General features: G+C 42.8%; 1 protein-coding gene across 4 annotated transcripts in view; it reads right to left on the bottom strand.

The window, feature by feature from the left end:
* LOC106594049 (gamma-secretase-activating protein) overlaps nt 1–14,951 on the bottom strand; it is a 41,941-nt gene that overhangs the window by 8,786 nt on the left and 18,204 nt on the right. For all 4 annotated transcript variants that reach the window (XM_045700277.1, XM_045700274.1, XM_045700275.1 and 1 more), the window contains 7 exons: nt 13,581–13,639; nt 12,126–12,157; nt 6,784–6,845; nt 4,660–4,755; nt 3,427–3,497; nt 2,427–2,521; nt 2,079–2,198 (listed from right to left, as the gene is read on the bottom strand). In XM_045700277.1, the coding sequence (XP_045556233.1) occupies nt 2,079–2,198; nt 2,427–2,521; nt 3,427–3,497; nt 4,660–4,755; nt 6,784–6,845; nt 12,126–12,157; nt 13,581–13,639 (535 nt within the window). The remainder of the gene's footprint in view (nt 1–2,078; nt 2,199–2,426; nt 2,522–3,426; nt 3,498–4,659; nt 4,756–6,783; nt 6,846–12,125; nt 12,158–13,580; nt 13,640–14,951) is intronic.

Raw genomic sequence — 14,951 nt, 5'->3', positions numbered from 1 at the left:
GTTGTTGACTTCAAAACTGTCACTAAGGAAGAGTTTAACATCCTTCTCCGATAGTTTTATGGAAATGTACGAAATGGGAAGGGGGAGCAGTACAGCATAAGTAGCTACCTGGCACTCCGGAGTGGGCTCAACGACCCACCTATCGGTCGCAGCTGGTGCCTTATGAAGGACACTGAATTTACCACCTCGAATCATGTATTTCTGGGCAACATCAAACAGCTAAGGCAAGGAAATGATAACACCCACCCTCCCACCACCGATAAGGACATGGCCCAGCTCCAAAACTCCCAGGCTCTGAATCCCGGTACACCAAGTGGTCTGGTCCAGAAAGTGTGGTTCGACCTCCAGAAACATCTGGGTCGAAGAGGAAATGAGGGGAACAGACAACTAAGCCCCACATTCAGCGCAGTATCCTCCAAATCTGGATGCCTGGGTATTATTGCCATCTTTTTTCCCCCATTCACCCATAGTCATGTCGCCGAAAATATCTAAATAAATGTTCCACTCATCCATTTTAGTTTTGGCAACAAAGTGTCGATTTAGCTAGTCAACTGGAAAAAAGTTGTGTGTGTTGCTATGACAACCAGCTCAATTTACATTTACATTTAAGTCATTTAGCAGACGCTCTTATCCAGAGCGACTTACAAAATGGTGCATTCACCTTATGATATCCAGTGGAACAACCACTTTACAATAGTGCATCTAAATCTTTTAAGGGGGGGGGGTTAGAAGGATTACTTTATCCTATCCTAGGTATTCCTTAAAGAGGTGGGGTTTCAGGTGTCTCCGGAAGGTGGTGATTGACTCCGCTGTCCTGGCGTCGTGAGGGAGCTTGTTCCACCATTGGGGTGCCAGAGCAGCGAACAGTTTTGACTGGGCTGAGCAGGAACTGTGCTTCCTCAGAGGTAGGGGGGCCAGCAGGCCAGTGGTGGATGAACGCAGTGCCCTTGTTTGGGTGTAGGGCCTGATCAGAGCCTGAAGGTATGGAGGTGCCGTTCCCTTCACAGCTCCGTAGGCAATCACCATGGTCTTGTAGCGGATGCGAGCTTCAACTGGAAGCCAGTGGAGAGAGCGGAGGAGCGGGGTGACGTGAGAGAACTTGGGAAGGTTGAACACCAGACGGGCTTTTGTTTTCAATTTGTTGTCTGTCTGGTTCGGACACATTCACTTTATAGGAGACGGTGGAGATCGCAATTCAATATTGAAACAAAATTAATGTCTATGTGCTTTTTATAGTGGAGATCAAGTTTGTACATTTCCTGGCAGGATTGATGAGACTGTGGATTGCGCAGTGAAATGGAACATGGTAAATAGGCATTTCAACGTCGTAGATTTAGCCGCTGGTCATTTGTGAAATAGACACTGGCTGGAATGTGGTTTTAACCTATCAACATTCAGGATTAGACCCACTTGTTGTATAAACTTTGATAAACATACTTCATATTGTGTGTGTGTGTGTGTGTGTGTGTGTGTGTGTGTGGTGTACTGTATCTTTCTAACTTTGTAATGTCACCTTCACACTGAACTCCCAGACCTATAACTCAAAGGCTTTTTGACAGTTACAGTGACCATGATAAATCAATGAACAGAGCGACATCTTACATTTTGTGACTGAGCTATTGCTGTTAGTGTCCTCTGTTAGATTAGATTGACCTCTAGGTGTACGTCCCAAATGCCACACTATTCCTTATATAGTGCACTACTTTTGACCAGAACCCACTTTTGACACGGTTACAGTATTAATCTGTATTGAAGCATGGAGGAGGCAGACACGGTTACACTGTAAGTCAGACAGTGATGAATCTAAGAGGTTCCAGCTTACTGTGGAAAAGTACAGAACTGTATTGCCAATTCTCTGACTCAGTATTCATGAGGACACACCTTCCTGTAGTAATTACTGAGAAATTACATTGTCACAATAGCTGAATCATGCCATCTGATAAATTGTGTGTATGTGTGTATATACAGGGTATATGCACGTATTGTGTGTCTATAGCCCTGTGTGTGTGTGTGTGTGTGTGTGTGTGTGTGTGTGTGTGTGTGTGTGTGTGTGTGTGTGTGTGTAGGGCAGTGTGAACCTGTCATGAGTCGTGAGACGAAGGTCTCAGTGAGCTGCAGCACACCATGGTCAACATACTGCAGGAAGGTGTGTCTGGGGAGACAGCGAACCCCCAACACGGACAGGAGAGTGTGATACCCTGCAGACACACAGCAACACCACATCAGATGCCGTTTGCTTGAATATTTATTTCATATTGTAGAGGCAGGTTCTCTATAAGCTCTGTTGAAGTGCTTTGTTATTATGAGACACTGGACAGGGAGGTTAAAATAAGTTTAACGCCTTGGTTATTTTGAGAAGGTTGAACAAGGTAAAATACATGAATAAACAGTGTTATTTAGAGAAGATGAAACAGGGTTCTTCTTACCAGGAGGGAGGGGGAGACACAGAGTGTTTGTAGCCTCCAGTATCCGACACATCACGTGAAACACTGCCCACTCCGCTGAACTCCCCTGCTGCTTTCTACAGCAGATAGGAGAGCAGATAGGATAGTTAACATCAATGGAACAGGACTTACATACACACTAACACACACACTAATAGACTAACACACAAACTGACACACACACTAACACACACACTAATAGACTAACACACAAACTGACACACACACTAACACACACACTAATAGACTAACACACAAACTGACACACACACACTAACACAAACTAAACACACACACTAACACACACACTAATAGACTAACACACAAACTGACACACACACACTAACACAAACTAAACACACACACTAACACACACACTAATAGACTAACACACAAACTGACACACACACACTAACACAAACTAAACACACACACTAACACACACACTAATAGACTAACACACACACTAACACACACACTAACACAAACTAAACACACACACTAACACACACACTAATAGACTAACACACAAACTGACACACACACACTAACACAAACTAAACACACACACTAACACACACACTAATAGACTAACACACAAACTGACACACACACACTAACACAAACTAAACACACACACTAACACACACACTAATAGACTAACACACAAACTGACACACACACACTAACACAAACTAAACACACACACTAACACACACACTAATAGACTAACACACACACTAACACACACACTAACACAAACTAAACACACACACTAACACACACACTAATAGACTAACACACACACTAACACACACACTAACACAAACTAAACACACACACTAACACACACACTAATAGACTAACACACAAACTGACACACACACACTAACACAAACTAAACACACACACTAACACACAAACTAATAGACTAACACACAAACTGACACACACACACACACTAACACAGGGAGCAACTTACAAGCACAGCACCAGAGGGCCCAGTTTGTACTTCAGCCACACAGACTGCAGCATGCGTCTGATCAGCTCCAGCTACATACACACACACACCAAACACCCACACACCAAACACCCCCACACACCAAACACACACCCACATCAAAAACACACACAAAACACCCCCACACACACACCAAACAAGCACAAACACACACACACAGAAAAGAGGTCAGGGATGAATGCTCTTAGAATTTAAACATCTGATTTACTCAAATGTTACATGATAAGACCACTATTAAAGCGTTTCACATTCACTTCCTATTTCTACAGTTTCACACACTGTAACACTTCCTATTTTCTCTATTGAGCAACAAATGAATAGTAGTCCATGGCAACACGTAGCAAGAGCACTGGGGGGGGGGCAGTGCCCCTGTGACAACAATTTTGGACCCCCTTGTGGCCCCCCCTAAATGTGGAGTATGAAATAATTTTTACATAACTAATTTTTGCTATCGTTCTTTTTTTACATCCGTTATTAGACAGTGGCAACGCGGAACACTAATGATTATAAACATGGTATTTTGCCTGCTAATGCCTGCAATGCAGTGAAGAAAACGATATGACAACAATAACGTCTAATGTAACTGGCCCCTCTAACAGTACAACTGGCCCCAGCTTGGCCCCCCCAGTTCAAATGGTCTAAAACCGCCACTGAGCAAGAGAAACAGGTGCTACTATGATTTATTTATACACTGCCACTTTCACACCCATTACATCCCGACACACACACACACACACCGCTAGCCAACTAACACACACTGTGACTGACCAAGCATGACTCCTCACATCCTCTTCTCCTCTCTCTCTTACTGCAATAACAGGAAGAAACACTACCACATTTACATCCTGACACACAATCTCACACTCACACACACTTTATGGAAAAGGCTTGTGTCTTCCTGAGATGGAGTGCATTATTCCCATGTAAGGTTCAGGGTGTTCTTCAGTCAGTGATATCTATGTATGATGTACCACACAGAGCCTCTCTGACGTCATGACTGAGCTGTGAACAGTGGGAAGTAGATCTGTCATCCACAGGAGGAAATAAATGTATTGGAGGATAATGGTTATTGTCATTTCTCAACTACAATCTGTTTGTCTCAGCCCTTTCTTTGTCAGCACAGACCTTTCTTTGTGTAACCATAAAAACAATGAAAACAGTGTTTGGGTAATGCACTGCAGAGTAAGAACACACCAGCTTGGCCACGTAGTTCACCACCAGCACGTCGATCTTCTTCTTCCCCAGACGAGGCAGGTGTCTGTTGAGGTGCTCTCTCAGCTTGTCCACCATCTATAGGAAACACAACACTTCACATTGAAGGTGTCTGTCTGTGTGGTTCCCTTGATGTTCCCGTTTACCCTGTTTCCCCGTTCCTCTGTTTCCCCGTTCCTCTGTGTCCCTGTTCCTCTGTGTCCCTGTTTCCTCTGTGTCCCTGTTTCCTCTGTTTCCCTGTTTCCTCTGTTTCCCTGTTCCTCTGTTTCCCTGTTCCTCTCTGTTTCCCTGTTCCTCTGTTTCCCTGTTCCTCTCTGTTTCCCTGTTCCTCTGTTTCCCTGTTTCCTCTGTTTCCCTGTTCCTCTGTTTCCCTGTTCCTCTGTTTCCCTGTTCCTCTGTTACCCTGTTTCCTCTGTTTCCCCGTTTCCCTGTTTCCCCTGTTTCCCCTGTTTCCCCTGTTTCCCCTGTTTCCCTGTTCCTCTGTTTCCCTGTTTCCCTGTTTCCTCTGTTTCCCTGTTCCTCTGTTTCCCCTGTTTCCCTGTTTCCCTGTTTCCCTGTTCCTCTGTTTCCCCTGTTTCCCTGTTTCCCCTGTTTCCCCTGTTTCCCCTGTTTCCCTGTTCCTCTGTTTCCCCTGTTTCCTCTGTTTCCCCTGTTTCCTCTGTTTCCTTGTTTCCTCTGTTTCCCCTGTTTCCTCTGTTTCCCCTGTTTCCTCTGTTTCCTTGTTTCCTCTGTTTCCTCTGTTTCTCTGTTTCCCTGCTCCCCTGTTCCTCTAACAGTGTCCTACATTCTTATTAACAGTTAGGAGAGTGGCGCAGGAGCCTACTGGGACTTACATACACACACTGCAGGTAGGTACACACACACTGCAGGTACACACACACACACACAAACACACACACTGCAGGTACACACACACATTGCAGGTACACACACTGCAGGTACACACACACACACACACACACACACTGCAGGTACACACACACACACTGCAGGTACACACACACACACATTGCAGGCACACACACACACACACTGCAGGTACACACACACACACATTGCAGGTATACACACACACACATTGCAGGTATACACACACACACACACACACTCCTGGAGCAGGAGAGACCCATCTGACCTGCAGATGGAAGCCTGCTGGGAGCAGAGCTGATGGGTCTAAGAATAGTTACCCTGCTGGTTGATGCTGAGAGGACCACAGCTAGACTACCCTAGTGTTTTATAACTGGGGATAGGTAGAATAGTTACCCTGCTGGTTGATGCTGAGAGGACCACAGCTAGACTACCCTAGTGTTTTATAACTGGGGATAGGTAGAATAGTTACCCTGCTGGTTGATGCTGAGAGGACCACAGCTAGACTACCCTAGTGTTTTATAACTGGGGATAGGTAGAATAGTTACCCTGCTGGTTGATGCTGAGAGGACCACAGCTAGACTACCCTAGTGTTTTATAACTGGGGATAGGTAGAATAGTTACCCTGCTGGTTGATGCTGAGAGGACCACAGCTAGACTACCCTAGTGTTTTATAACTGGGGATAGGTAGAATAGTTACCCTGCTGGTTGATGCTGAGAGGACCACAGCTAGACTACCCTAGTGTTTTATAACTGGGGATAGGTAGAATAGTTACCCTGCTGGTTGATGCTGAGAGGACCACAGCTAGACTACCCTAGTGTTTTATAACTGGGGATAGGTAGAATAGTTACCCTGCTGAAACTGTAACGTCACTTAAACCTCAGGGACAGCAATTTCAGGATGGAAATAGTTACTGCTGTAAGGCTAACATCACTAAAAACTCCTGGGAATAGACTGCAATGTCAGGATCAAAAAGGGACAACTATTTTTATCATGCGTGTTGTGTGTGTGTTGTCAGCTAACTGCCTACCCTGATGAACCTTGGTCTTGGTAAGCTGGACAAGCCTGCATTCCAACCCAGCACTAAAACAGTGCTGACACTGATCTAAGGTCAGTTTAACATTTCCCCCCTAATGGTTACGATTAGGATCTGGGGAGGGTAAGCTGATCCTAGATCTGTCTGTGCCCGAGGGCACCTTCCACCCAGAGTATCATGGCTGCTGTATCCTCTGACTCACCAGGCCTATGAGCGCCCTCTGCTGGCTATCCTGCTCCTGGAACAACGGAACCACTTTCTGATCTGCAGAGGAAAACAATAACACAGTGTATTTAGACTTTTCATTACATCTCAGAGTTGTACATCAGGCAAAACAAACAGTCATGAGTCAGGATGAGGAAGAGGATTGCCTAATGATTTAAGAGAGACGAGTGGGTACGGTTACACATTTTGGGGAATATTCAGAGGTGGAAACTTTCCATGGGAATTAACCGGAATTAATGGCAATATATGCAAATTAATATTAATACCATTTAAATGTAGATGTTTTTTGCATTGGATATATTTACCATATCATATGAAGACAGACACAAACCTTTTACCTTATCATAAGTAGACATAATTCAAATGATTAAATCCTTCCAATTGAAATAAAAATATATATTTAGTACGAATTGAACTTTAATTAAATGAGTTGACTCTTCACATGGGATGATTTCACTGAACAACAAAAGAAAGGGAATATTGAATGATCACCAATGATCCATCGCATCTCCCAAAAACGTTTTCAACATTCATCTGTAAAATGATAGTCTAGAAACTAAAGCTTTGGTTGTCTTCCTCTCAGGCTTCCATCTCTTCTCCCTGGACCTCCTCAATGTCCACCTCTTGAACATCAGACTCTGAGGCCTCATCTTCACTGTCACTTTCCAACCTTGTTGAGGATGGCTCGTTGTCAGGCTCAAAAAGCCTCAAATTTGCCCGGATGGCAACCAATTTTTTGGGGGGTGGGATTTGGAGGATGATGGAGGCAACAGGGGAAAAAGTCTCAGATCTACAAAGTGTCTTCCACCAGGTGGCTGATGAGATATGTTGGCGCGACTGCCATATTGCATCTGCACCCCAAAGCCCTTGCTTGGAAGTGTACTCCGCCAGACTGCCAAGAACCTTGCCCTCATCCAGGCCAAGGTGGCGAGACACAGTAGTGATGACACCATAGGCCTTGTTGAGCTCTGCACCAGACAGGATGCTCTTGCCAGCATACTTGGGGTCCAACATGTACGCTGCGGCGTGTATGGGCTTCAGGCAGAAGTCTTCACGCTTTTTGATGTATTTCAGAACTGCAGTTTCCTCTGCTTGGAGCAACAGTGAAGTGGGCAGGGCAGTACGGATTTCTTCTCTTACATCTGCATTACATCTGCAAGCAGAGTCTGAACATCAGACAGGATGGCATTGTCTCCCTCAATGGCTACTGCTATAGGTTTCAGGAGTTTCAGGCTGCTTACCACTCTTTCCCAAAATACATCATCCAGGAGGATCCTCTTGACGGGGCTGTCCATATCGGCAGACTGTGATATGGCCATTTCTTGGAGAGACTCCTTCCCCTCCAGGAGACTGTCAAACATGATGACAACACCACCCCAACGGGTGTTGCTGGGCAGCTTCAATGTGGTGCTCTTATTCTTCTCACTTCGCTTGGTGAGGTAGATTGCTGATGAGCCTTCACATACCTAACCATTTCCTTGGCTCTCTTGTAGAGTGTATCCATTGTTTTCAGTGCCATGATGTCCTTGAGGAGCAGATTCAATGCATGAGCAGCACAGCCAATGGGTGTGATGTGAGGGTAGGACTCCTCCACTTTAGACCAAGCAGCCTTCATGTTCGCAGCATTGTCTGTCACCAGTGCAAATACCTTCTGTGGTCCAAGGTCATTGATGACTGCCTTCAGCTCATCTGCAATGTAGAGACCGGTGTGTCTGTTGTCCCTTGTGTCTGTGCTCCTGTAGAATACTGGTTGAGGGGTGGAGATGATGTAGTTAATTATTCCTTGCCCACGAACATTTAACCACCTATCAGAGATGACTGCAATACAGTCTGCTTTCTCTATGATTTGCTTGACCTTCACTTGAACTCTGGTGAACTCTGCATCCAGCAAATGAGTAGATCAAGCATGTCTGGTTGGAGGGGTGTATGCTGGGCAAAGAACATTCAGAAATCTCTTCCAATACACGTTGCCTGTGAGCATCAGAGGTGAACCAGTTGCATACACAGCTCGAGGAAGACATTCATCAGCATTTCTCTGACTACGTTCCTCCATTGAGTCAAAAAAAGGTATAATTACAGGAAGACCATGAGCTGTTGCTATCGATAAGGTGTCTGATTCATCATTTTCACCTCGAATAGAAGTAGAGGGACTTTAGTCAGAGGTTGCTTGTTGTGAGCGCTGAGGGAACTTTATGCACTTGGCCAGATGATTCTGCATCTTTGTTGCATTCTTCACATATGATTTGGCACAGTATTTGCAAATGTACACAGCTTTTCCTTCTACATTAGCTACAGTGAAATATCCCCACATATCAGATAGTGCCCGTGGCATTTTCCTGTAAAGATTAGAAAAAAATGAGTAAAAAAAAAACAAATACAATTTCATGTACAGATAAATAGTTAAGCAGTTAGATTAAACAACTCCTTTGTAAGATAAATGTTTTAAAATGAAACATGTATGGAAACAGGTGAATTAACACTCAGTTAGCAGGCTCAAGAAAGCTAAAACCCACATGGTAGCAAAAGCTAACTAGCAGAAATTGTTAACAAGTTAGAAATGATTTAAACACACTTTGCTGTAGGCTACTATTTACTAGTTAACAAAAAATCATCTATGTCATATTATAGACATAGACATGTCTGGTAATGGCAGAAAGCTTAAATTCTTGTTAATCTAACTGCACTGTCCAATTTACAGTAGCTATTACAGTGAAAGAATACCATGCTATTGTTTGAGGAGAGTGCATAGTTTTGAACATGAAAAGTTATTAATAAACAAATTAGGCACATTTGGGCAGTCTTGATATAACATTTTGAGCAGAAATGCAATGGTTCATTGGATCAGTCTAAAACTTTGCACATGCACTGCTGCCATCTACTGGCCAAAATCTAAATTGCAGCTGGGCTGGAATAATACATTATGGCATTTCTCTTGTATTTCAAAGATGGTACAAAAAAAGAATTGTATTATCTTTTACCAGATCTATTGTGTTGTATTCTACTACATTCCTTTCACATTTCCACAAACTTCAAAGTGTTACCTTTCAAATGGTACCAAGAATATGCATATCCTTGCTTCAGGGCCTGAGATTTGGGTATGTCATTTTGGGCGAAAATCCACATTTCCATGGTCATTTCATTAGAGAGGGACATTTCCATGATATTTTCATTAGAGAGGGACATTTCCATGGTCTTTTCCTTACAGAGGGACATCTCCATGATATTTTCATTACAGAGAGACATCTCCATGGTCATTTCATTAGAGAGGGACATTTCCATGATATTTTCATTACAGAGGGACATTTCCATGATATTTTCCTTACAGAGGGACATCTCCATGGTCTTTTCCTTACAGAGGGACATCTCCATGGTCTTTTCATTACAGAGGGACATCTCCATGGTCTTTTCATTACAGAGGGACATCTGCATGATATTTTCATTAGAGAGGGACATTTCCATGGTCTTTTCATTAAGGAGAGACATTTCCATGGTCTTTTCATTACAGAGGGACATTTCCATGGATAAACTGAAACAATACAGTCAGAGAAGATGACAAGGACAATGAAGGGGGGACAATTGTTAAAGAGAGGAAAAAGTCAACTGTGCTTGCAGAGGGTAGTTTCTGTGAGTCAGGATATTGGTGTGGAGAATGATGAATGGTGGTCAGTATGGTAGAGAGTTTGTACGGGTGAGAGACAGACAGAGAGACAGAGAGAGAGTGAGCGTGAGAAAGCAGTGTGTGTGACAGAGAGTGAGGGGTGTGTATTGTCCGTGCATGGCCCATGTCAGGTAGTTGAGGTAGAGCAATGGCCAATCCCGTGGTTGAGCTACCACATTTGCACTGGGGTCAGGAAGCAGTGAAGGACAGGAGAAAAGAGAGAGGGAGAAAGAAGGAAAGCAAGCGAGAGAGACGCTTCTCCTCCCATTCTTATATAACCATGTGCATTCTTCCCCTCTTTTCTCTCTCTCTCCCTGAATGATAAATCATCAACAACTGTGGGGTCCGAGAGCGATGTTCTCCAGTGGACTCAAGTATGTGACCCTGAAACTCAAGTTGGGGGATTTCTTAAACTGAAGCAGAAAACATTTCCCATCTGTAGTCAAGGGTAAATGAGCTCACGTTAAATTACCTGCCAGCGTCTTAATATAACAGTGTTATTCTAGGAATAATAATCATAATAACAGCTTCATAGCCAAAGGACCAATACCAAGGTCTAGAGAGACAAGGTTTCTTACATTCCTAGAGAGACAAGGTTTCTTACATTCCTAGAGACAAGGTTTCTCACATTCCTAGAGAGACAAGGTTTCTTACATTCCTAGAGAGACAAGGTTTCTCACATTCCTAGAGAGACAAGGTTTCTTACATTCCTAGAGACAAGGTTTCTCACATTCCTAGAGAGACAAGGTTTCTTACATTCCTAGAGAGACAAGGTTTCTCACATTCCTAGAGAGACAAGGTTTCTTACATTCCTAGAGAGACAAGGTTTCTCACATTCCTAGAGAGACAAGGTTTCTCACATTCCTAGAGAGACAAGGTTTCTTACATTCCTAGAGAGACAAGGTTTCTTACATTCCTAGAGAGACAAGGTTTCTCACATTCCTAGAGAGACAAGGTTTCTTACATTCCTAGAGAGACAAGGTTTCTTACATTCCTAGAGAGACAAGGTTTCTTACATTCCTAGAGACAAGGTTTCTCACATTCCTAGAGAGACAAGGTTTCTTACATTCCTAGAGAGACAAGGTTTCTCACATTCCTAGAGAGACAATGTTTCTCACATTCCTAGAGAGACAAGGTTTCTTACATTCCTAGAGAGACAAGGTTTCTCACATTCCTAGAGAGACAAGGTTTCTCACATTCCTAGAGAGACAAGGTTTCTTACATTCCTAGAGAGACAAGGTTTCTTACATTCCTAGAGAGACAAGGTTTCTCACATTCCTAGAGAGACAAGGTTTCTTACATTCCTAGAGAGACAAGGTTTCTTACATTCCTAGAGAGACAAGGTTTCTTACATTCCTAGAGAGACAAGGTTTCTTACATTCCTAGAGAGACAAGGTTTCTCACATTCCTAGAGAGACAAGGTTTCTCACATTCCTAGAGAGACAAGGTTTCTTACATTCCTAGAGAGACAAGGTTTCTTACATTCCTAGAGAGACAAGGTTTCTTACATTCCTAGAGAGACAAGGTTTCTTACATTCCTAGAGAGACAAGGTTTCTCACATTCCTAGAGAGACAAGGTTTCTCACATTCCTAGAGAGACAAGGTTTCTCACATTCCTTCTATTAATTGATAGTGGCTTTAAGAATGTTGTGACATCTTACCAAGATTCCAGCTGTCCACCATCGACAGAACTCTGAAAATAACAGAGGAAATATCAGATGATATGACTTACTTGACTTATAAGTGGAAACTGTGTCTGTATGTATACAGTATCTCTACGTGTCTGTGTGTTTGTGTTGTTACGATGTTTGAGTGTTAATATATATCAGCGTTATTGATCCCTGTGTGTTAATATATATCAGTGTTATTGATCCCTGTGTGTTATTATCTATCAGCGTTATTGATCCCTGTGTGTTATTATCTATCAGTATTATTGATCCCTGTGTGTTATTATCTATCAGTATTATTGATCCCTGTGTGTTATTATCTATCAGTATTATTGATCCCTGTGTGTTATTATCTATCAGTATTATTGATCCCTGTGTGTTACTATCTATCAGTATTATTGATCCCTGTGTGTTACTATCTATCAGTATTATTGATCCCTGTGTGTTATTATCTATCAGTATTATTGATCCCTGTGTGTTAATATATATCAGTATTATTGATCCCTGTGTGTTATTATCTATCAGCGTTATTGATCCCTGTGTGTTATTATCTATCAGTATTATTGATCCCTGTGTGTTATTATCTATCAGTATTATTGATCCCTGTGTGTTACTATCTATCAGTATTATTGATCCCTGTGTGTTACTATCTATCAGTATTATTGATCCCTGTGTGTTAATATCTATCAGTATTATTGATCCCTGTGTGTTAATATCTATCAGTATTATTGATCCCTGTGTGTTATTATCTATCAGTGTTATTGATCCCTGTGTGTTATTATCTATCAGCGTTATTGATCCCTGTGTGTTATTATCTATCAGCGTTATTGATCCCTGTGTGTTAATATATATCAGTGTTATTGATCCCTGTGTGTTATTATCTATCAGTATTATTGATCCCTGTGTGTTATTATCTATCAGTATTATTGATCCCTGTGTGTTATTATCTATCAGCGTTATTGATCCCTGTGTGTTATTATCTATCAGTATTATTGATCCCTGTGTCTTATTATCTATCAGTATTATTGATCCCTGTGTGTTATTATCTATCAGTATTATTGATCCCTGTGTGTTATTATCTATCAGTATTATTGATCCCTGTGTGTTATTATCTATCAGTATTATTGATCCCTGTGTGTTAATATCTATCAGTGTTATTGATCCCTGTGTGTTAATATCTATCAGTGTTATTGATCCCTGTGTGTTAATATCTATCAGTATTATTGATCCCTGTGTGTTAATATCTATCAGTGTTATTGATCCCTGTGTGTTAATATCTATCAGTATTATTGATCCCTGTGTGTTAATATCTATCAATGTCATTGATCCCTGTGAGTTTGTCTCTCTGTGCTTTCAAGTTCCCCCTGTACCCCACCAACACGCTTCCTCCAACACACACAACATTCTGCAACACACAAGAGACCCTTCGCTCTTCCGTTCTCCACCTACTGTTTAGTGTTCTCCTCAATGTGACGCAGATAGTTAGAAGCCTTCTTGTTCTCCGACTTCTGAAACAGACAGAGGGAGGAACATGTTCTATAACTTCTGGAACAGACAGAGGGAGGAACGTGTTCTCTAACTTCTGGAACAGACAGAGGGAGGAACATGTTCTCTAACTTCTGGAACAGACAGAGGGAGGAACATGTTCTCTAACTTCTGGAACAGACAGAGGGAGGAACATGTTCTCTAACTTCTGGAACAGACAGAGGGAGTAACATGTTCTCTAACTTCTGGAACAGACAGAGGGAGGAACATGTTCTCTGACTTCTGGAACAGACAGAGGGAGGAACGTGTTCTCTAACTTCTGGAACAGACAGAGGGAGGAACGTGTTCTCTAACTTCCTATTATGAAGGTATACTGTTCTACATTTTAGATGTCCATGTTAGTCATTTAGCACAGTGGTTCCCAACCTGTTACTCTACCACCAGCTAAATGTTGCTCTGCCCGCAGCACCCCTGAAGTACCCCCTCGTGGACTTTACCAGTAGACCTATGGTGTCATGAATCTTCTCAAGTACCCCCTGTGGATAGTCCAAGTGCCCCCAGGGTCCTAGTAGCCCTGGTTGGGAAACACTGATTTAGCAGACACTCTTATCCAGAGCAACTTACAAGAGCAATTAGGGTTCAGTGCCTTGCTGAAGGGCACATCAACAGATTCGGCTCAGGGATTCGAGCCAGCGACCTTTCGGTTACTGACCCAACGCTCTTAAACGCTAGGCTACCTGCCGCCCAAAGTTGAAGTGGTTCTATTAGAGAATATGTCAGGAATTGGAAATGATGAATGTTTTCATACTGTCCTACTGCTAGCTGCAGTATAAAGCTTGGGATCAAAGAGAGAGCCATGGTTCCATACTGTCCTACTGCTAGCTGCAGTATAAAGCTTGGGATCAGAGAGAGAGACCATGGTTCCATACTGTCCTACTGCTAGCTGCAGTATAAAGCTTGGGATCAGAGAGAGAGACCATGGTTCCATACTGTCCTACTGCTAGCTGCAGTATAAAGCTTGGGATCAGAGAGAGAGACCATGGTTCCATACTGTCCTACTGCTAGCTGCAGTATAACGCTTGGGATCAGAGAGAGACCATGGTTCCATACTATCCTACTGCTAGCTGCAGCATAAAGCTTGGGATCAGAGAGAAACCATGATTCCATACTGTCCTACTGCTAGCTGCAGTATAAAGCTTGGGATCAGAGAGAGAGACCATGGTTCCATACTATCCTACTGCTAGCTGCAGCATAAAGCTTGGGATCAGAGAGAGACCATGATTCCATACTGTCCTACTGCTAGCTGCAGTATAAAGCTTGGGATCAGAGAGAGAG

This window comes from Salmo salar, chromosome ssa17, assembly GCF_905237065.1.
Source record: "Salmo salar chromosome ssa17, Ssal_v3.1, whole genome shotgun sequence".
Classification (NCBI taxonomy): domain Eukaryota; kingdom Metazoa; phylum Chordata; class Actinopteri; order Salmoniformes; family Salmonidae; genus Salmo; species Salmo salar.
Note: the sequence above shows the minus strand (reverse complement) of the source record. Positions and strands in the feature narration are given on the sequence as shown.